This window comes from Ammospiza caudacuta, chromosome Z (genome assembly GCF_027887145.1).
Source record: "Ammospiza caudacuta isolate bAmmCau1 chromosome Z, bAmmCau1.pri, whole genome shotgun sequence".
NCBI lineage: Eukaryota > Metazoa > Chordata > Aves > Passeriformes > Passerellidae > Ammospiza > Ammospiza caudacuta.
The window spans coordinates 10,380,985-10,403,665 of NC_080632.1; the positions used below are offsets into that span (position 1 = coordinate 10,380,985).

At 38.8% G+C, this 22,681-nt stretch overlaps 1 protein-coding gene across 1 annotated transcript in view; it reads left to right on the forward strand.

The window, feature by feature from the left end:
- The window catches only part of LVRN (laeverin), a 34,025-nt gene that overhangs the window by 9,262 nt on the left and 2,082 nt on the right, over nt 1–22,681 (forward strand). The window contains exons 4-17 of the mRNA XM_058823815.1: nt 234–360; nt 2,504–2,658; nt 4,056–4,169; nt 6,638–6,778; nt 7,082–7,147; nt 7,281–7,346; nt 8,358–8,527; nt 9,920–9,996; nt 11,792–11,931; nt 14,070–14,125; nt 15,420–15,573; nt 16,444–16,538; nt 17,185–17,292; nt 21,028–21,198. Coding sequence (XP_058679798.1) covers nt 234–360; nt 2,504–2,658; nt 4,056–4,169; nt 6,638–6,778; nt 7,082–7,147; nt 7,281–7,346; nt 8,358–8,527; nt 9,920–9,996; nt 11,792–11,931; nt 14,070–14,125; nt 15,420–15,573; nt 16,444–16,538; nt 17,185–17,292; nt 21,028–21,198 — 1,640 coding nt within the window. The remainder of the gene's footprint in view (nt 1–233; nt 361–2,503; nt 2,659–4,055; nt 4,170–6,637; nt 6,779–7,081; nt 7,148–7,280; nt 7,347–8,357; nt 8,528–9,919; nt 9,997–11,791; nt 11,932–14,069; nt 14,126–15,419; nt 15,574–16,443; nt 16,539–17,184; nt 17,293–21,027; nt 21,199–22,681) is intronic.

Here is a 22,681-nt window from a genome sequence, read left to right on the forward strand (position 1 = left end):
TCAAATCGTTGTCCTTTGAAGTACTGGAACTCCCCTAGATTTTAGCAGGATCAGGGTCTGTGCTGCATTTTGTTAGGTCCAGTAAAACTTCAGTTGGATTTTTTAAAATTAAAAGTTCATTGAATGGTCTGGTGTGCACAGACAGCATTTTTCCAACAATGACTCACAGAGGAGAAGCAAAGAAAATGAAATGTGAGGGTTGTTTAAAAGCATTCTTCCTTGTTTTATTGCAGATACGTATTTGGGCCCGGAAGGAGGCAGTTAAAAATGGGTATGTTGACTATGCTTTAAATATCACAGGCCCAATATTTTCATTTCTGGAAGACATACTTAATGTCAGCTACCCTCTGCCAAAGACAGGTGAGATGACTTATTTTCTGGAATGGGTGAGAAATGGCTGCTGATGGTGTGATGTTCACAGAAGCTGTGGGGTTTTTCCCAGGGTTCTCCTTTTACAGCTTACCACATTCATGGAATAAACCCCCTAAACTTTAAATCATTGAATTCTCCTTTCTGTCTCATGGCTTTTACTAACCTGTAACTCAACACTCTTACCTTTGCATTCCACCCATTTTTAAGACCTATTCTCCTGATAAAAGGAGCGAGTTGGACAACAAAGTGGATAGAAAGGTGTAGTTCAGTGGCATGGGCTGTCTCTGGGATCACAGCATGCAAGGATGCTGCAGTTCCTATGCCCTTCAGGTAAATCCATGCTGCCTCTATGCAGCCTGTGTCCCCACAAAGCATTCCTTACTTTCTTCAGTGTATTCCTGTCTTGCCTTGGGTGTGTGTTCCTGCACATTCCTCCCCAGAAAAACAAGGAGGATTGCCTGCAGGAAAACATTGTTTCTGCTTCAAATGGGTAGAAACTTGGGTAAGTTGGTTCAGACAAAAAAAACGATGACACCGTGTTGTTTCACTCTACAGTTCGTTTGCTACTCAGCATTAATATTATGGGAAAATGGGTGGAATATTGAGAAGACAGTAAACAATTCTTATCTAAAATTAATTCTGGACCTACCAATGATTTTAGAGGATTGCAGGACTGGGGGAGAGGAATTTCCCCTTTTCTTAACAGGATAGTTTGTTGATTTGTCAAATCTGTATTTTGGCACTTGAAATAAATAAATCTTAATATGTGTGAATTTATTATCTCCCAGTGTATTTCTAATAACTTGTAGAATTACTCACTACACTTCTTTTGCAAAATGCAATATATGCAGTCTACACTCTTCAAATTTTCTAGTCTTAGTAATCTAAGACTTACAAGCTAGGCAAGGGCTGTAGATTATTCTGTTTCATGCATGTATTGCTGTGTTTAGTAGCAATGTCAATACATTAATTCATTAGCATAAAACTAATACACAACAGAAGTAGAGGAACAGTGTTGTAGACTTCCTGCTAGGCAGAATTTCAGTTTCAGAGAGGGCTGTAATACCATTACAATCCCCACTGTAATGCCTTGCAATATCCACTGGATTTCCCAGTGTCTTTCTTTAAAGTTTCACTTAAAAATTGGTAAAATTAGACCAATCAAGAGTGCCTCCATGTAAATGCAAGAGATTTGTATTGCAAACTTAAATGTGAAATTAAGAAAAAGCACATTTAAACCTAGGGTCTTTAACCCAGGGTTTGTCTACACCTGATTTTAATGCTGTTGTAAGTGAGGTCTCCTGCCCCAAGGCTGGATAAGGGCTGCCTCACCAGAAGTGAAACACCTTTGCTGTAAGATGGAGGCAATAATCCCAGTTGAGACGCAGCCTACCTGTAAAGGGATTCAGCACCATGCTTGCATTAATTGCCTTGCTTTGGTCTGCAGCTTTCTTGTGGTCAGCTGTTTCTAAATGTTCTGTACAGCTTTTCCAAATTTTGATTTTCCCTGCTGAGTTTAAACAGTATATCTTTCCTTGAGACCCTGATGTTTTGTCCAGCTCTCACATTTGAACTGGAAAACTGATGCCTGTGCAGAAGGCAGAAGAGGCAGTATAGAGGTGACAGTCTTACTGTACTGTAAATAAAGAGATGATGTTTCTAAGGCACCTTTCAAACAAGAGTGGAAAAGGTACCTCTTCTCACACAGCTGAAAGAGCAAGACTTCTTTTTTATCAGTTGCTAGGCTGAAAAAAGGTAATTATTACCCTATCCAAACACAAGAGAAACTCACAGAGAAAGATTTATGACAGCCAGCAGTGAATACATATTCTCTTCTAACCTCCATTTAAATTCAGAACATTTGTAGGTAGATGATACAGTACAGATCTGGGCTTTGTGGAAATTAATTATGTGGCTTCCTGAAGGAATGGCATCATAGATGGAAAGCATGACAAGAAGAAATTTCAGTGATCATTTGCAAGTTTTGCTGTAATGCCACAAAGAAGCACTACCATGTAGTATCCTTCAGTGGGGTGCTGAGCCAGTGTGAGCATTAAAATTGTGAGCATTTTATTTATGAAAATATTTAAGATAACTTTTTTTGTGTGTGTTTCTGTTTGAATCAATTTAGATCTGGTTGCACTGCCTGATTTTGGAGCAGGTGGTATGGAAAACTGGGGGCTAATGATTTTCCAAGAAGCGTCATTGATGAACCTCCCAAGTGATGAATTCACAAGCAGGAAGGCAATGATTGCCTTAGTTGTGTCACATGAACTAGGACACCAGGCATGTGGTAAAAAATTCTGTACATGTATTTACATGTGACATTGTTTCCTCATGGTTGCTGATGATGCAGTTACTGATTAATAGAAGCAAAATAATCACTTAACAGTAGAGGGTGTGTGTGAGCACTAGAGGACTGAAAGCCTATCTGATCGTATGTTCTGCTGATAAAGCAATGTTAAAAGTAGGTTCTCTCATCTTTCAGACTGCATGCTGATTGCTCAGGACTCATTGATATGAAACTGTTAATGGGACACTTGGTTTTTTCCTTGCACAGTACTTAAATGCCATGAGAGAAGATATTCTGGGGATGTAGGGATGATACTGCTGTCCACACAATAAACTTAGTACTTTATCAGGACACTCACACTGAGTTCATCAGTGTCCTTTTATAGGGACAGTGCATGTACATACTGCAAAGTGTTTTTGTTTTTCTCTAAGACACAGCCCATAGTACAATAGAACAAAATTAACTTTGTGAAAATACTTTGCGCTGGATCTTTGCCCAGCTTTCATAGAGATTTCCAAATTCTTTCTTACTTTATTTGGAATGATAATACAGTTGCACTTCCTTATTGACAGTGTTTAATTTCCTGTTATTTGCTTGAGCAACAACTACTTGCACTTAGTCAGTAAAATTAGCAAAAATAGCTTAACTTGGCTAGTGCACATTTATGCCTTTCTGACAATGTCTGTAACTTTGCAGATCTTCAGATGAGTAGAATGTTTTTACTGCAGGCCAATTAAATAAATGTCAGTGGTTAACTACAATCTATTTTACAATAAACTTGTAGTTCTGGTTTTTAAGAATTAGCAAATAAAATATAAATCCAGAAATGATAGGTTTTTTGTTAAATATTAAATGCCAGATATGAGAACACAGCAGCTGTTTTGGAAGATTTGTACTTGCCATGAGAGGGATTTGCTGGTTTTGGAAATGGTTACTTCCCCAGTTTTGTGTGACATTCCTTTGACAATTTCTCTTTGCTAAGAGCATGGAAATATGATTTTGTAATTGCTTGATTGATGTCCTACTTTTACTCATAGTCTGGTATGATATTTTAGAAATTTAATTTATATTGAGAAGTCTTTAAAATTAAATTTTCTATAAGAATGACATAATGCACTGAGGTGGACCCTTATGGTATGAAATTGTAGATGAAGCAATTTAAAAATTACTGCCCTGAACTTCTGACTTTTTTCTAAAACATGCCTTTTTCTACTGAATTTTCACTACTTGAAAGAACATTCAGCATTTTATTCAATTCACACAAAGACGTTAAATAAAGTTACTTCAGCCTGTTTATGTGTGTTTAACCTGCAAAAGCTGTTTAACCTGCAAAAAAAGTGAAAACAGCACTCCAAGAAGATTTTGAGATATTTTTTTCTTTCAATTTAAGTGGTTTGGAAATCTGGTTACCATGAACTGGTGGAATGACCTGTGGCTTAACGAGGGCCTGGCATCTTACTTTGAGTACCTGGGAGCCACCTTTGTTGAGCCCAAGCTTTCACTGGTAAGTGCCAGCGCTCACTAGCCAGGTTCCATCGTGCACAAAGGGAAGGAAGGTGCAGGAGATGGGAGCTAATCGAACAGTGCTATTATAAATGTCACTCCTGGGGGAAAGATCACTCAGTCCTGATTCTTTCCCTGTGGGGGCACTGGGATCATATCCAGCCCTCTGTGGCTGGTGCAAAGGACAGGTGGACAGCTGGGATTCTGCAGTGGCTGTTTGGCCCTAGATCTGTCATGTAGCAAACCCAGATTTCTCTCCTGGGTCCTGTTGTAGCTGATGGTTTTCCTCCTCACCTGCCAGGCTCTTTTCTAATTATCCCAGTCCTCCACTATCTTTATGAGGCACAGATTAGGCTGGGTCATTTTGAATCTGCTTACCCCACTGGGTCGCTGGATATCTGGTTGTAGATAAGACAAATTCAATAGCTAATCCAACAGCAGGGTAGAATTCCTTCCTGTTCTGCCCAAATGGGAATAAGCATAAATCATCCCATAGCATATTAGAAGACTCTGTCCATTGTTAAACTGAGATACAGATAGATAGGGTCTGCTAATTGCAGCCATGAGATGCGTGAGGTGCACTTGCCCTGCAATCTTAAATGTCTGTACATGGTGCCATCAGCTTCTGAAGGAAGGGAGGGCCTTGAGTCTGGGCAGTTTCTCCAGGGTGCTTTTATGTGGCTAAATTGAAACACCATTTGTTGTCACAGACATCTTTTGTGAAAAATCCTTTCTTTAGGATTTTTCCTTCTGGGAAGCTGAGGCCCCAGGAAGAGAATGTAAACAATGGTTGTCTGCTGCTGTGGAATGCAACAGGTGCATCCGTGATTGGCCCATGTTGCATGTTTACAACTAAGGGCCAATCAAAGACTGAGCTCTCTCTGGGACAGAATCAGGGAGAGCTCCTTTCTATTCTTAGCTTAGCAGCTTCTGAACCTTTCTCTCTATTCCTATTAGCATAGTCATAATGTAACATATATCATAAATTAATAAATCCAGCCTTCTGATCATGGAGTCAAGATTCTCATTTATCTCTTCACTCCTGCAACCCTTGCAAGCCCGGCAACAATTTGTCAATTTCCTTTTTGCATTCACCAAAGCTCTTAATTATATGTTTGATTGGAAACTCATAAAGACATGCCAAACAATTTCTGTCAGGAGTATTTCTAGGTCATGAGATATGCCTACCTTCTCCTTTGAACTTCAACAACAGCTCACTTTATTCTCTGCAATACAGTGTCTTAATACCAGTGAAAATTGTTAAGGTCTCTGAATTGTAAATTGGAAATAAATACTTGACTTTTTTTAAATTTAGACATTTAATTTAGAAGCTTGCCTTTCTGAAAATCAGCAGTTGTCATTTGTGTCCATAAAGTAAATTTTAATACTGGGCAATAATTCTGTTTGATACATTGCAGTTAGATAATGTGCCTTGGGAATGCAGACTTAATCACACAGGTGTAAGAACATAGATCTTGCCATTTTGTGGGTCATAAATGTTCACAGAGCCAGACAATGGCTGAGGTTAGCAGGCACATGTGCAGGTCATCTTGTCCAGCCTCCCTGCACAAGCAGGGCCACAGAAGATCCAACTGCCCAAGACAGCTCTCTGTGCCGAGACAGCTTTTGCAGGTGTCCAGGGATGGAGGTTCCACAACCTCTTGGGGCAACCTGTTGAAATGCTCAGTCACTTCCACAGTGGAAAAGCTGCTCCTGGGTGCTCAGAGAGAACCTGCTGTGTTTCAGTGTGTGTCCACTGCCCCGGTCCTGTCACTGGGCTGGCTCTGTCCCCTGCTCAGCTTCCGCTCAGGTACACACGCACATACAAACATACAACGCTGCAGAGATCCCTCTGAGCCCTCTCTACCCAGGTGAGCAGTCCCAGCTCTCTTAGCCTGCTCTTACAGGAGAGATGCTTCAGGCCCTTCCCTGAGCTGTTGACCATGGTAGGTGACAATTACTCAGGAGACATTTTCTGAGGAGCCACTTTCCTTCCCTGTTTCTCACGGGGTGACAGCAGCAATGCCACGCAGCTAAACCCTGGCACCTCCAGTAGCTTAGGTTTTAGGTTATTGCTCAGGGTTGCAGCAGAAGAAAGAGGGAAATTAGGAGGAAAATGCTGCCATATTCATAGCATAAATAAATGAAATACAGGCTTTCAGTTTTCAGTATTTGTTAATTTGCTGTTTAATACAGTTGACTTATTTTTGCCTGAGGATTACACTGTAACTGACTGTCAGGCCCAAGCCCACAGTACTTTGAAGATGTAATATTTTCACTGGTCACTGATATAGGAAATGTCAGGATCAGGTATATGGTCCCTTGTTCTTCAGTAGAAAGCTAGGGAGTTGGGGAGTTTGCTTATAGAGAAATTATTCATAATAGTGCTAATTCCATACTCCTCATTCTCTCCAGAAAATTAGTATCTTCTGTTCATCTCACATGACAAGAATTGTCTTCTTCTTGCAGGATAAAATCTTTTATGCTCATGTTGTACAACCTGTCTTAAGGGAAGATAGTGAAATAGCTCGATCACTGTCAGAGAGTGAAGACAAGATCAAAGGATCATTTTCTTTAATGTCTCTTTTTGACAACATCACATACAGCAAGGTAAAAAAAGAGATTTTTTTTTCCCATTTCTTGAAGATTCTAAGCTAATGGTATAAGGTAGGTTTGGGAGAAAATGTTGAACAATATTACTTTGTCATTCAAAACGTGTTTCTGCTGCACACACAAATTTATTGGGTGTTGCAAATCTACTTGGCTATGAAGGAAGAGGTGAAAACATCTTTAATCTCTGTGAAATATGAAGTGTGGGTGTAGACCAACTAGCATCTCTGGAATATTTGAAAAAATATTGCAGAAGTAATTGCAATAATAGTTCATTTTTTCTCTTTTTTTTTTGTACTCTAGGGGGCTTCTATAACCTGGATGCTTTCTGGTTTCCTGACTGAAAAGTTGTTCATCAGAGCACTTACTGTAAGTTTGAAAAAACAACTTTCTTTGTCTTGATTTATAAGTTTGAAAATTACAGTTGTACCAATTGCTTGCCTTGTTAATGGTTTTCACTGAATCTCCATGGATTCTGATGCTTCTCTTTGTTTCCTCCCAGTCCTATCTGAAAGAATTTTCCTTCTCAAATGCTAATCAAGATGATCTGTGGACCCACATACAGATGGTACTCATTTTATGTCTCTAGTATTCTTTTCCTGCTGTTTGGCCCAGTCCAAATTTAAGGCATAAACTGTTTGTAGAAGACTGCATTGGAATGTGGCTGTCTGTAGTGCAGTCTTTCTCCTGCATAAAATTTGCTTTGCCAGTTCCTCTGCTGGTGTCTTCCCAAGTGTTTATTTGGCTGTTCTGCTACACCTGAGATCAGTGGGACTGAGTGCAAGGAGTAGAGAGATGAGATGGGAAATCAGGACCAGGCAAAGTTTTGGGTTCCATGGTAATTACATAAGCCTACATGAAATTGCTCTGGAGCTTAGGTTTTGCTAGATCAGAGTGTGTGATGCCTTAGGCTTGATGATCAAAGATGCTGGGATGTCGCAGATCCAGCAGAGTCTCTACTCAGGGCAGTAGCTCAGCATTTCACCCTTCAATGGTTTTGGCAGAGATCTGACGAAGAAAACATATGCTAATATTAGGTTCTTTTATTAACAATCCACCTTCCTGGTCCTCTAAAGAAGGCTTCTTGTGTTTCAGATTCTGTCTTTAGAATAGAAGTGCTAGAATTTCAGATGCGCAATTCAGATACATTTTAAGTCAGTGAAGACTGTGCCAATTCACACTGGTTTGGGCTCCAGCTTAACGTCTCTCCCAATTTGTCTTTACTAGTTCATTTTATTATGACACTTAAATTAACTAGTCAAGTCTGTCATAGCCATAGAGGTGTGTAAGTATATTAACACTAAAAAGGAAAAGGTTAGCAGCAGGTTGTAGAATGAAAAATGTCATCTCAGTATTTCATAATTCCTGAAAATGGCTTATGCCTGTATTATGTCGTTATTAGGATGTCAAAAAGGTTCCTTGGAATTTGTTACATTGACTTTTTGCATGAGCCAAAGACCAGCAAGCTGCTAAGCATTATTTTGTTTACTATGTTAGGGGCACCCCCAGAGATTCACTGAAGCAGTATCAGTAAGTACCTGTTCATCATAACCATTTCTAATTTCTCTTTCCCTTTCAGGTCGTAGATGCACAGGATGAAGTTCAGTTGCCAGCACCTGTAAAGCAAATAATGGATTCCTGGACATGCCAGAATGGGTTTCCAGTTTTAACGTTAAATCTAACTTCGGGAACAATCAGACAGGAACAATTTTTTAATAAAAACAATAGAAAGAGTACTGATTCTTACAAGTATGTTTAGCTTGTGGTTTTATTGTATGTTTATACCCTGTTTTTTGACAGGAAATGCTTCAGTTACAACAATATGTTTTGATCATCTGATTTTTTAACTTATGTTTTTTTCTTGTGATGAGCAGTCAAGCAAAATCTGTTTGAGATTTTGCTGGAATTTGCAATAGTTCTGCAGATCTTGCTTGTTTTTCCAAAAAGTTGCTTTCCTCTGGGAGAGTGACTTTTCCAAATCAGACGTAGGCGATGAATGTGTTGCAGGCAGGATTTTTGCCTGGCATTTTCTCCTCTCCTCATCCCTCAGGTCTGGGGACTTGGATGCACCACACTGAGCTTCCTTCCAGTGCACACATTCCCAGTCTCTTCTGCCTGACAAGGATAGAAGGGCTGCATTTAAATACTTAAATAAATGACCCCTTTCTCAGAAAGTGCTGATGCCCGAACAACAGTTTTAAGTTATTGTCAGTGAGCATTGCTAAGTGTCTGGGGCTTTTGAAAACTTACTAGATGTCTGAAAATGATGATAGAAGTAGCTGCCTTTCGTCACCCACTTTGGAAACTGCTGGCTAGGGTTTGAGCATTTATGAAGAAGCAGTTCTTATGGGTTTGGGGGTGCATGGATGGAGCCCTGAGATGAATTGTCATGTGAGGAAAAAGTGTAAAGAGCAAAATCCAAGCAGTTTTTCCTCGGAAATAATGGCTGGTAATACAAACAGACAAAAGGAATTTTGACAAGAGCCAAAGGGTTTCCTTTGCTCCCTATCTCCAGGAACTGTAAAGCATTAATCCATTCAATATTCTTGGTTAGCTCAGATAAGGAATTCTAAGTCACAAGTGGGAAGTCCTGTACAGTTAGCAAGCACAAATTACTGTATGAATGTAAGAAAGCCCAGGACCCATATTACAGAATTTTCCAGGCATTTGAAGCTTTCATCTCATTTACCAGAAAGGAGTTTTACATTCCCTAAGAAAAGAAATGACAGTTGTTGGAAAGACAGTTGTATTGCTTTCCTGGAACCTTTTTATGGTAGATGTGCTTCTGAAAAGTAGCTTTAAGGTCTCCAGAAATAGGATGAAGTGTAAAAAGTGAGGAGAATAAAATTGCTGCCTGGAGAAGGAAAGACAGAACAGAAAAAAAATGGTATTGAAATACGTAGCACTGAACAATATTCTTGATATGAGTGCCTTTTAAAAGCCATGCTAAAACTCCCTTTTGGAGAAGATAAATGCTGATCCAGCAGAAGTACCATTATCTGACGAGGTTGCATGCAACAGAGAGGACAGAAGGTAGATGGATATTCTTGTAGGATGGAACTAATCTGCACTGTAGTTTAGCATCAGCTAAGAGGGACGTTTAAATATAAGAATTTTAATAATATCCTTTTATTTGTCAAGTAACACCTGGATTATTCCTATTTCTTGGATGAGAAATGGATCATCACAACCCTTAACATGGCTAGATAAAAGCAGCAGTAAGTAATGTATTTATTTGCACATTCGAAAACCAAACTGATGAGAACACTCGAAAGTCTTTTTTAAAAAAGGATATATTTGAATTGAATAGGGACATAAAACTTTAATACAGAAATGTCTCTGTTTATCCATAGCAATGATTTTGTGCCAAAAAATAGCAGTAGATTTTCCATTAGGTCAATATAATGTTCTTTTCTCTGTTCAAACTTCAGTGCAAGCTTGAGTTTTTAATAAGATGGTACAACTTGTTTTAGGAGTAGAAATTTCTACAGAAATTATGATTTTATATTTTTTTACACAAATCCAAACTTTTAGGTCCTCATGCTTCTGTAATATTCTTCCCCCAACAGATCTCATTGATGTTAATGACAGGTTTTGAATATAGACAGGATCTCAGCTGTGAAATATCAGAAAATTATCAGCTCGAGTAGTAGATAGAAGACTGAAAAAATTAACACTGGCTGTGGGAAGTGACCCAAATATTATTGCACATTAATACCTGTAACAACAGGAAAATTAATGTTTTCAACAGCATTTAATTTGTTTATGCAAATTAAATTTAAAATTATCAATATAATAGGATTTTTAAAGTTTTAAATTCTTACAATAGAAAGTGATTTTATGGGTGTCATGGAATAAAAAATTCAGTTCTTTCTGAACTCAGTGCTTTCCAATAGCTTTTTCCTTTTTTTGAGAAAGAAGAAGCATAATCATTAGAATGGGGTAATCATTTTGCTTTGGCAAGTCAGGCATCCATCAGGTTTTAGATGAGTCAAAATAAGATGCAGGAGGATGCTTGAGGGCAAATATTCAATATGCTGTGTGCATTGCAGCTCTCCACCCTCTGTTGGCAGGGGTTAAAAGTGACTTCCTCTTTTTTTTAGGCAGTAAGATAGCTTGAGTGACCATTAATTTGACTGTATACAGACAGGCAAATGCACGTATATTCCTCTGAACACAGGATGAATCTTGCAGCACTTGCTCTGTCTGAACACTGGAGTGCTCAGAGTAGAGCTCTGGTGGGGGTAGACTACTCACCAGTATGGACTTACTGTCCTAACAGAGCTTGCCTTCTCAAATGAGGGTTCTGTGATAACAGAATACTCCTCTGATGAGGCAGCTTAGAGCCCTCAGGGCTTCACTGGCTCCTTCAAAGCACAGCAGGCTCTCAGGAGCAGTCAACCAGGCAAGAACACATGAGTAGTGAAATGGAATGCAGGAGGAAGCTGTTAGTAACTGATGTAACTCAAAAGGACTATGGAACTATCTTCTTTAAAATAAGCATTTTTGATTACTTGTCTCTTGGTTAAACTTAATAGGTTTGGGGTTTTTTTCCCCCTTGATCTGCATTTATCTGAATAAATGGAGATGGGTGGTCAGTTGTTCTGTGAGGTGCTGAGCGCTGTGCTTTGGAGCTGGGAGCAGCAGGTGTGCTGTGGATCTGTGCCCTGCAACAGGCTGGGACGATATTGCTCCTCATCCTGAGAGTTTACTGTTGAGTAAACTTCCTCAACTCTCACAGCTGCCTTTCAGCTAAAGGGCTGGAGCCAAGTGGGTCTTCAGCCTCCTCCTTAGAATCCCAAGGTGCTCAGTACCTGAGGAATCATTGGCTTGTTGAGGTCGTCCTGCTGGGCAGAGCAGAGATCTCAAGTGCACTGAGCTTTTGGGGGGTTCTTTTTGAGTCCAGCCTCAAACTTTTCTCATACCTCAGAGGAGCAGCAAGTCCATTGTTTGTAAATTCAAAAGAAGCAGTGCATGGAAAACAAAATGATACATTCTAATGTCACTTTACAGAAATGTTTCCTGAAATGCAAGTATCAGAGTCAGACTATGACTGGATCTTGCTAAATGTAAATTTAAGTGGATACTACAGAGTGAACTATGACCAATTAAACTTGAAGAGATTAGCACGCTTGCTTGAAAATGATCCAAAGGTAAGATCATGTTTGTTTTCTCAAGCTTATGAACAGACTCTTTCTGTATATTTTTTCATGCTGTTTTTACCTGGAATCACGTTGATGAAAATCTGGAATAATGACAAACCCACCATTGCACCACTAGTCACTGGCTTTTTGTAGTGGAAAAAGACAGGCCTGAACAGTTTCAGATAACTTTACATGACATTTTGTCTTCAAATTTGTGTTACTAGCCTATGGTTCTTCTGCTCTCTTTAAATCTCTCTCAAGGAGCTTTCAGTATGAATGTGGGATTTCAGCCTTAGCAAGTACAAAGTAATTATGAAAAAGGAAAATTGTGAGAAAGTTTATTTCCATGTTTTGTCAAACCATAGTGTTTCTGCCTGTAGAATAAAAAAAAAAAAAAAAACAAAACAACCTTTTTTTTTGTGGGTTGGTTGGGGTTTTGTGGATTTGGTTGTTTGGATTTTTTGGTTTTAGATTTTTGTGGATAATTTTCCTAGAAGTTCCAATCAATTCGATTTGAGCTCTTTCAGTCCTCTGTAGACAGTGACTTAGAATAGATTGCATCCCGCCTTTGACTTGCCATAGCCTGAGCTGAAGGTGAAAGTGGTCCAGAACAAATGTGACTTTTTATGGGGTTGCATGGTCTCGGTGCTGCCTAATCCTACAGTGAGCCAGAGGCTGCAATAGTGGTGTCAGCTCATTTGTTTTGCTAACCAAAGTGAGAAAATTTAACCTTTTGACCTAATAGTAATCGGTACAATCTTTCTCTAGAGAGTCTGGACACAAGGCTCATCAGAGCATATGAAACCTTCCTACAGCACAGCGGCTCCATTTCTTCTAGGCTTCTTTCTTTCAGGGCAGACCTACATCATCAAGATGTTGGGTGTGGGTTGACTTGGGCCATTTTTTGGTACCATACAGGGTTGCAAAAATGTAACTCTGGGCCAGACAGGAGGGGCAGGAATAGTCTGTTAAGTATAGGTTTGGTCACATTCAAGCAAGACAGTTTCACATGTAGCATTTTCCAGAAGAGAGCTCAAAACTAGTAGCTAACAAGTAGCATGGGCTATTAAAGACCACAAAGGAGTTATTTTGGATTCACCGTGACAAGTGCATTAACTGCAGAACAGCTGTGGATAGCACTAACAGTAGGACTGCAATCACAAGCCTAATTTCTTGAGTGAAAACATTCAGCAATGGCCAAGGACGCATCTTACCATAAGGCATCCCTTCTGGGAAGGGTGAGGAGGACAGACACATCTTTCTGTGCCTAAAATTTTGTGTCAAATTCTCACAAACCCCAGCCATGTACAAAATCAGGGTGCATTCTCTGCCTTATTAACCACAACTGTGCGAAGTGCCTTGGGTGGTACTGCGGTCAAACTGTCTGCTCTTTGTGGTAATGCTTCCTGGTGGGAAGTGTTCTTGGCAGCAGTTGTGCGAAACTGTCTGTTCCTCACGGTCATGCTGTTTTTTACGTTTCTTGGTATCGAGAGGTGGAACGAGAACACGCAGCTTCCACCCAGCCCCACATTCCTGCCCAGGACACCTGACTTGTGTCTGCTTTCAGCATCTCTGCCCTGCTTTATGCTCCCAGCTGTCACAGGGAATGCTTGCCCAGGCAGTAAACTGCAGGGGCGTGGAACAGGGAGGGCACAAGGAGGACAGCAGTCCTGCCATGAGAGCGTGAGATACACGCGTGTAAGCAGAGAAACAGCCACGACTGTGCTTGGGTCGTTTATTTCATGGCAGTGATAGACACGCTGCTCTGCACAACTATATTTAAACCTCAAAAGGGAAAAATGTACCAAAATTGTGTAGCTGGGATATTTTGAAGAAATGTGGCATTTCCATGTTTTAATTTCAATTACAGCATGCAAGTAAGAGGAGTCTTTAAATTCTCTGCTTAATGGCCCGTAGTTATATTTTTATATACAACGTAATATATATTATGTAGCTCTGTGTACAGCACATATCTCTTAAAGCACATAAATGATTTCAGGTTAAAATTCAGGATCCATTTCTCAATGTTTTGTAGGCTGTTTTGATATAGAAAACCTCTTAGGGATGTTCTGAAACATTGTAAAGCTTTTTGTAAACTCTTAATGACATGTTGAAATCAACTAACACAACACCAATGCTTTCTGCAGGCTATTCCCGCTGTCAGCAGGTTCCAGCTGATAGATGATGTTTTTGCATTGAGAGAGTAAGTATGTCTCCAATATATTACAGAAATTGATTTAAAAATATGACTGCACTCATATTTTCTAGTTTCTAGTTCTGCTTCCTTCATTCCTATCCATGTGTGCCTCCTAAGAATAACTGCTTTGACAAAATGGTTGGGAGTTACTTAATCCCTTCTTTTGTCAGGGCTGAGTGATTTACTTCAAAATTTATTTTGTTCCAGCTCCAAGGAAATTATTTTAAATAGTTGCACTGCTATGAGTTCTTTGAAGATTAACCTGTATTTAACAGAAAAAGTACTCCAAATGAAGACTGAATCTTCCTTCATTTATTCTGGACTATCTCAACCGTTCTGTACTGCGTCACTCAAAACCTTTTTAATTTCTCTTTCTGAGTCATGACTCGGTTGTTCAGGTCTGTGGTGCTAAGGAGGTCAGCAATGTTGTAGGGAGCTGAGAAGCATTAAGTGTGTCTGTGCCTCACAGAGGTGCCAAAAGCATCAGACACCGATGATGAGGGTGTCCCTGCGATGAGGGACCTCAGGGATGAGATGGCCAAAGCACACAGTCCTGCTTCAGGGCCTGTGGAAGTTCCTCTGACAGGATGAAGTAAAAATTCCCATTTCTCCTCCCATAGGAATATCCTTTTCCAGAAGAGAGCTCAAAACTAGGAGCTAACAAGAAATGTAACTGTGAAGTACAGAACTGCGCTGCTATACAAGTGCACCAAAAATATTTTTTTTCTGTAGAGGGGGGGCTTGAATTGGATTTTTTTTGTGAAAAAATGAATTCCATGCTTATTACACACTGAGGGACAGAAATGCCATGCTGAAGAAGTTAATTCCACAAATAGTGTGTCTGCGAATTAAATGGTTTGACTTTTACAGTATTCCACAAAAGAACATATAATGAAAATAAGTTGTTTCATAATAAAAATAAAGTTGTATTATAACTAAGACAGTACTTCTTAATTTTGATCCAGTGGGACAGACTGCCCTGCTGCCAATGTGTTTGTACCATATCCTGCAGACACAGAGTGTGCATGCTGCCATACTTACTGCCATGATTGGCCTGTTCCTTTGATAGCAGCACAGTGCTCCTTCATAGATGGTTTGAGAGTTCACCTCCTAAAATCACCATCCATTTCTATTTCTTTTACTTTTTCCAGTGCCTTTTCTAGGTTACTTTTCACACAGTATTCTGATGCTTTATTGTCTGCTCCATAAATAAACATATATGTGTGGTAGGTGGTTAATGTGAATAAGCATGCTAAAATGTGTGGGCTTTTTTGTTTTGTTTTGGGGCTTTTTTACATAGATTTGGATATGTTCCAATTGAAACAGCACTTGAGCTAACGAAATACCTTGCCAGAGAGGATGAACTCTTCATATGGAATGTGGTATTGTTAAACCTTATACCTGAGAATTTGGAAAGTATGCTGAAGAACCATGCAGTATATCCACTTTTAAAGGTATGACCATTTTGTTAGTTACCAAAGATGTTAGACCACACAAATACATTAGTCTAAAATTAATGCTTTTTAAATTCTCTAGGATGTAGTGGTGGCTATGATTCAGAGAGCTTGTGATTGTTGTTCCATGACTTTATCAACTTTTGGGGTTTTATTAAAAAGGAGGAGGTACTTAATTATACATATTAGTCAATTATAAGTCTCATTGAGTCTTATCTGATCCTTAATGAAAAACAGCAATGCATTCACATTCCTGACATTAAGCTTCATCCTTGATTGTTTGAAACAGTGAATTTGGAAAACAGAACTGTCTGTCAGTAGCAAGTGAAAGGACAACACTGCTATTTATAAAAGGCATATAGTGTATTTGTGCTCTGTGCTTTGTACTGCTTTCCATTCACCTTCATGGAGTGAAAGAAGGAATAGTGTTTAGCTACTAATTAAACTTACTCTCTCCCATATTTGACTTACCTGAGATACTACTGTCACATTTATTTCCTTGACTACTGTTTCAAGATTCACACTTATGTTTAAAGTACAGTCCCACAGTGTTAGTTAAGTTCTAAAAAGTAAAGGTATGTTAAAATAAGTGAGAAGAACACAGTATTTTCTATTGAGAAGGGCTTTTTCCTGTTTCTCTGAGAATTTGTTGTCTTTCATTATAAGTTCAAAGGTCCTAGTGATGTGAAACGGTAATGTGTCAGTTTAAAGTACAGGTATATTGTATTTCAGACCCAGTTTATATTTAATTTAATGCTCTGTGTTTTCAAGACATTAACAGCCATAGATTTTTAGGATAAACTGAGGAAATAAGGAAAATAAAAACTTGTATCTAAATGAAAGTAATTTTTCTTTCCCTTCTTTTAAAAGAAATACCTTTTAAAGAGAATGTTGCCAATATACCATTATTATGCAGGTTTTATTCGTCAAAATGCCAATGCTTTGGAAGATGACTATTTTGCTCAGTAAGTTCCTCTTTTCTTAAGAGTTTTTTCTGGTGTGATTGGATCTGATACATTGCAGTTTGCTCAAGTAAATTTAAATGCAAGATACAGGAATAATTCTCTAACTAATGTGAACACAACTGAATTGTTATTTTACTGTTCTGTAAGTGTGACACCTTTGACAGGAACATAAAGGGTGATAGTTTAAGGATCTTTAATTTTAAGGATCATTTAATTTTAGCGGTAGTTCTCGTTTGTCAGAGAACAGGCTCAGCAGGCTGCTGCTAGTTGAAGAAAAACTGACTGCAATGAACTTAATATCTGATTCTTGGGTCAATTACTAACTCTTCAAAATATTTTATTTTGCAAGGCCACTGCAGCCACAGGCTTAAACATCAGAGCTGGATCACTTCCAAGGGGGATATAAACCACACAAAAAACTTACAAAAATATAATACATTGGTTGCCTCACTATATATCCACTAATATTAATTCTGGGGACCATTATTGTTTGTTTAGTTATTTTATTAATACTCAATTGTTCCTAGTAGAGGTTCTTGTGGATTAATGGCATCGTGTTGTGAAACTGTGGTGGTCAGGTACAGTGCAAGTATGCCAAATGTGGTATGCATATATTTTATTCTTACTGTTTTAACTTCCCTTCAAGAGTGTATTTGGAAAAACTCTTGGGAACAGCGTGCTGGCTGGGCCTCCAAGACTGTTTGGACCTGTCATCTGAACTGTATGCTAAGTGGAGGGACAATCCTGAGTACAAGTAAGAACGGTGATCTGCTCTTAGAGGTGTGCCTGTCTAAGGGAGGTGGAAAGTTAAATGGCTGTTACAAGGGGGAGGTAGAATGAGAAATGCCTCTGTACAGTGCTCTCATTTATTGACAGAACGGCAGAATTTAAGACAATTATGTCTACCCAAACTCTCCCTCTTCCCCAAATCCCAGCTTTATGATGATTTCATAATTGCTGCTTTTTACATAGACTTAACAGGCTGGAGGATGCAGATTTTGCAATGAAGACAAAAAGCTGGTTAGCCATGTAACAGGTGAACCTCCTAGGACTGTTAATATCCCATGTGGCCCAGTCCCTTTGCAGTAGTACAGCCTTGGGATTGTCACATACACCAACTCAGCTTTTAAGCTTCTCTTAACAATCCTGAGTGAAGTGATGTTTGCATGATACAGCAAACATCTGCCCCTGGTGAGCCATCAAAGTGCCTTGGATGTTCTGTGCTCACATAACGAGGTGTTGGGAATAGCTGTCAGTCCCTATGCTGGTGCTGGAGCCCAGGGGTTAGGGGTCTGGTCTGTGACGATGGACTCTCAGGAAGAGACTTTCTGTATTCAACCATTGCATCATTGAAAAAAATTTACAATGTATTGAAATTCTTATTCTCTTTTCCTCCCTCTTTCTTTTGATGTTTTTCTATGCAATAGTCAAATAGTGTTGGCACTGGTGAGTGAGTATTTAAAGTTTCTTTTTATTTGTGGTAGTTGTGATTAACATTTCAGTTTTATTTTATATATGTTGATAGATGTAGTTGGCTAAGTAAACTGAACTTGTACCATTATACTTGAGTTTTCTAAAATAGTTTCATAGTGATCATCCTTATAAAAGCCAAACTGAGTTTTGCAGTTAGACTGAAAAGTTTAAATAGCCTACATAAATTTTGTTCGATTCTAAAGAGAATATTATTGCAATTCCACACTAAAAGCAACAATGCTATGCTGAATTGTCAGTCTATTTTCAAAATAGACATCTTTCCCTACTAATAACATTTGAGGTGATGGAATACTACATACCTTGTTTGACCTGAATAGCTGAAAATCTGCGAAACACATTAGCTGATTGGGTTTGGAATTTGATTAAGAATATTAATTTTGCTGTCCTTCTTGACACTGAGAAAAGTTCAAATGGATTTTACTGGGCTTTATGTGTGGAAAAAATGAAACTCTGAATTTGGTTAAGTTAAACATCGTCATTAAAAAATGATCATGTTTTAAGGAGAAAACCCCATAGAAGACAGGACACTTCTTAGGTTTCAAGTGACAGATCACTGTTCCCTTGCAGTTAATGAGACTTTACTTATGCTGAGTAGGAGAGGAAACAGGCACAATTCACTTTTGACCCATATTTCACAGACAAATCCCTTTAGATGCTCTTATGTGCTCCATGCTGAGAGCAAATTCACAGCAGCTGTTTTGTCACAGGTGGAACCCAGAAGGATTCTCACATCTGTGGAACGAAGTAATGCATTTCTGCTTCAGATTGGGTGATCAAATTTCAGCTGAACATTTCCAAATTGTTCTGAGCAGAACGTAACTGGACTTAATACAGTGCATTTTCATCTGTTTCATGGAAATAACTAGAGCTGTAAATCCCAGCCAGTTTCTCAGTTTTACTCTTTTTTCATTATAGGAGTGTAGTGAAGCTTGCTAAATTAATGTATTCTTTTAGATGCTGTTAGTGGCTTGTCTTTTGAAAGAAGGAAACTAGCCTTGGGGAGGGACAGTATTTCAGTCCATTTTACTTTTTTACTAAAGGTTCACATATGCTGCTGCTACTCTCAAAAGTTAAGAAATCGCCATGTTATTTCTGGATTGATTCCCAAAACACAATGTAAAATAACCTGCCCTGCTTTCCAGCAGCTTTTTGCATCTTCCCCAACATCCAGAAATGAGGGATCCTGGCAGGCAAGTAATGTCAAATCACACAGCCAGGAAAGATGAGTTTATTCAGCAATGTCAAATCACACAGTTTATTCAAGATTAATAAATCACACCCCTCACTTAATATAATCTCAAGCTCCAAAGTCCCTTTTTGGACCATACTGGACATCCTCTGGGAGCAACACAACATAAACCACTTCAGGGCCCCCACAGATGTCACCAGCCAGGAAACCATTTCCCCATAGCAGGCAATCCAGCCTGCTTCAAATGTTGTACATCAGAGTTGCAGCCAAATGATACACAGAACTTGGCTACTTACATACAACTTTACACTTATTAATGAACATTTTCTTGCAACTACTGGAGCAGCTTCAGTAGCAAAATAAATAGCTGTACTTTGGCCAAAATAGCTTTACCCTGTCATCACCTTACTATGACCTCTTACTGCAACATTATGAAACGATTATGAAACAAATTACTAAACCCTATAACTCAGATCTGTTAGAGAAGGATTCCTCACAGGGCAATACTTTAGACTGACAAAACTACTCTACATGTCATTCTTAGTGATAAATCCCTTATGTTCCAAATAGCTAGGTAAATGAAGCCAAACTATTTTTTAAAGTAAATATAGAACATGCCTATGCTCTCTGTTAGTATGACAATGAAATCCCCACATCTGCAACAGAATTACCAAAATCCCTCCATCTTGCCTTTTCACTAACAAGCGATGTCTGTCATGTAAAACACCCAAGTCTTTTGCTCTTTCCTACTAGTCCTTTGTTTCCAAAACTTATAACTTCCTGTTCTCTACCTTGTACTGTAAAGATTGATGTCATATATCCTTCCTCCTGACTCACTAACTCTGTTGGAATCATCCTCATTTTCTCTAGGATAATCTGCTGAAACTCAGAATTTTTCTCAAATTATTTAAATTTGAATTTGCTGTTTCCATATGGGCTTGAAGAATGGCTTTTCTTACCAGAAACTTACCTGTTTTCCTAAGTGTATCCCCTGATCAAAGGGAGGGCATTTTTTACACCTTCATTTACAATCTTGGCTTAATGTAATAATAAGCAGAATTAACTGAATTACATAGGGAAGTCAAATGTTTTGCTTATAGCAATGGGACCCATTCTTCTGTAGGGGCATTAGTCCAAAATACCATTAGATGAAACTGTTTTCAGACAGCCTGCATAGTAGAACACTGCTTTCACTGAAAAGTGTTTACAATGTCTTAATATTAGGGACACATCATTGCTACAGAAAAAATTTCCTGTTCAGCCTTTGCATATGGAGCATTACACTGGTAATGTTTACATTTAGTTTCTGTTATGAAATTCATTGCCCTGTTGAGGACTCTTCCCTGGGGAGGGAGTAATAGGAGGCTGCCTGTTGCATGGAAAAATGTCCCTTCTGATTCCTTCTGTGCTGCAAATGGCTTTTCCTACCGGGTGCATTCACTGAAGGAACTTAGAAAAGGCTTGTCTGGGATGATGCATATATGCATTAGTGCACTCTTTAATGGTGTGATCCATTTCCTAGGCTGTGATGGGGAACAGTGGCATTGACCCTGTATGTACACAAAATACTCTGGTCCAATTGCTCTAAAAACATTGGAGTTTTTTGTTTCCTTTAAACTGCATGCTTTTAAAATGTTTAAATCATAAATAAAGCAAACAGATTTCCTATCTTTATTTACACTGATATTTTATATTTGCATTGCTGTGCATTTTTCAACTGTAAATAAACATTTGGTTTCAGTTACGCATTTACAACAGGATTTGTCCCTACAACAGTAGAGTACCTTTAAATATTTTACCTTGCAGAATCCCCTTTCTAATTAGAAGAACAGTCTGCTGCTATGGTATTGCAGTGGGAAGTGATAAAGAATGGAATTTTGCATGGGAGATGTACAACCATACCGACTCCATTGAAGAAGATGAAGATATCCTGCTCCATGCCATGAGCTGTGCCAAAGAGCCATGGTTACTTTACAGGTAACCTTGATCAAAGTATATCTTTGTGTATGTACAAGTAAATAACAAGAACAAAAATACTTTACTGTGCAAAGCTGGTAGAGGTTTGCTTGCCACAGAGGCATCTGTCTTTCTTGTCAACCACTGGTAACATTTTAAAGAGTTTTGTTAGGGAGCAAGTATGAAAAATGGGACAAACAGCAATAAACAATCCTTCTGCAAATACAAACATCAGGTCTTGAGTCCTGACTCCATGTGGGCCAACCAAAAAGTTAGGACATATATTAAAGAATCTTGTTCAGAAGTTTCCAGAACCTAGTTTGGAATGCTGTGTTTATTTTCTTTTACTGGCATTTTATCTTTGTCAGTAAAATGATGTTGAATTCTCTAATCAGTCATACTTGTAGTAGCTAAAGCATTTGTTAAGGGGTGGAATTTTGGCAGTGATGGTCTAAAGAATTATCATCATAAAGAAACATTCGCATAAACTCCGTGGGTCTAAAGGTGTAGAAGTAATGCTTTAGTCCTTCCAGTGTGGTGGTCATTTGGGAAGACAGAAAAATATGACTAAGATAGTAAGAGAATAAGATAAGAAATATGAATAAGAGAATAAGATAAGAAATGTTGCAAAGAGATGCCCAACCACCTATACTAATTTCCCCCTTGACCCATGATCCTATTGCCTTTTTCTTGGAACAGGCTAGCACCATTCCCTGATAAATCACTAAGTTTTTATGAGCTTCTTCCTCCATGTACTCCAGTAGCTGACAAACCAATCTGTTTTTTGAAATGCCACCTAGGGAGTGTTTTGGGGTGAAGAATGTTAAGATGTGCTTTCCCTGGCCCTCACAATTATGTCCATTATGTTAAACATAGGGCCTGCAAAAGGGGAGAAACCCAGCTCTACCCATAAAGCAGCTGCCTGCAACACACTATGAGAAAATAACTATAAAAGGGTTCATTTGGAAGTAGGAGCATGCAAGGTAAAACACTGAGGCAAGACAGAGAATAATTACTTTTCAAGACGTTCAGGCATTCACTGCCACTGACATCATTAGAAGACACTTCTGAAATCCTGCCTTAGTCCTCATAAAAAAATTTTAATTGAGTCTCGCTGTAGGGGAACCTATAAACAGGTTGTTTTTGTGTAAAAGTGTCTCACTGGCATACTCTATAGGCTCCATCTGAGTCACAATGAGGTGAATTGCCTGAAGGTGAAGGGCAGTCTGCCTTTCCAGCTGGTAGGAGCACTTGTCTTTCTGGTGCCAAGATAAGAAACACATCTATGTCCATTTGATATTCTACACCCTCACTTTACTAAGTGAAGAGTCTGTATGCAAGAACAAATGTTAAGGACAGAACCTGAGCTGGATATACCTGAGCTGAATATACCTGAGCTCAGAGTGACAACAACTTTGGTATAACCTTCCACATGCTGATATTATTTGAGATAGGATGTTTTGTGAACTGGATTTCATTTCCAGATTGCAATACTGTATATTTC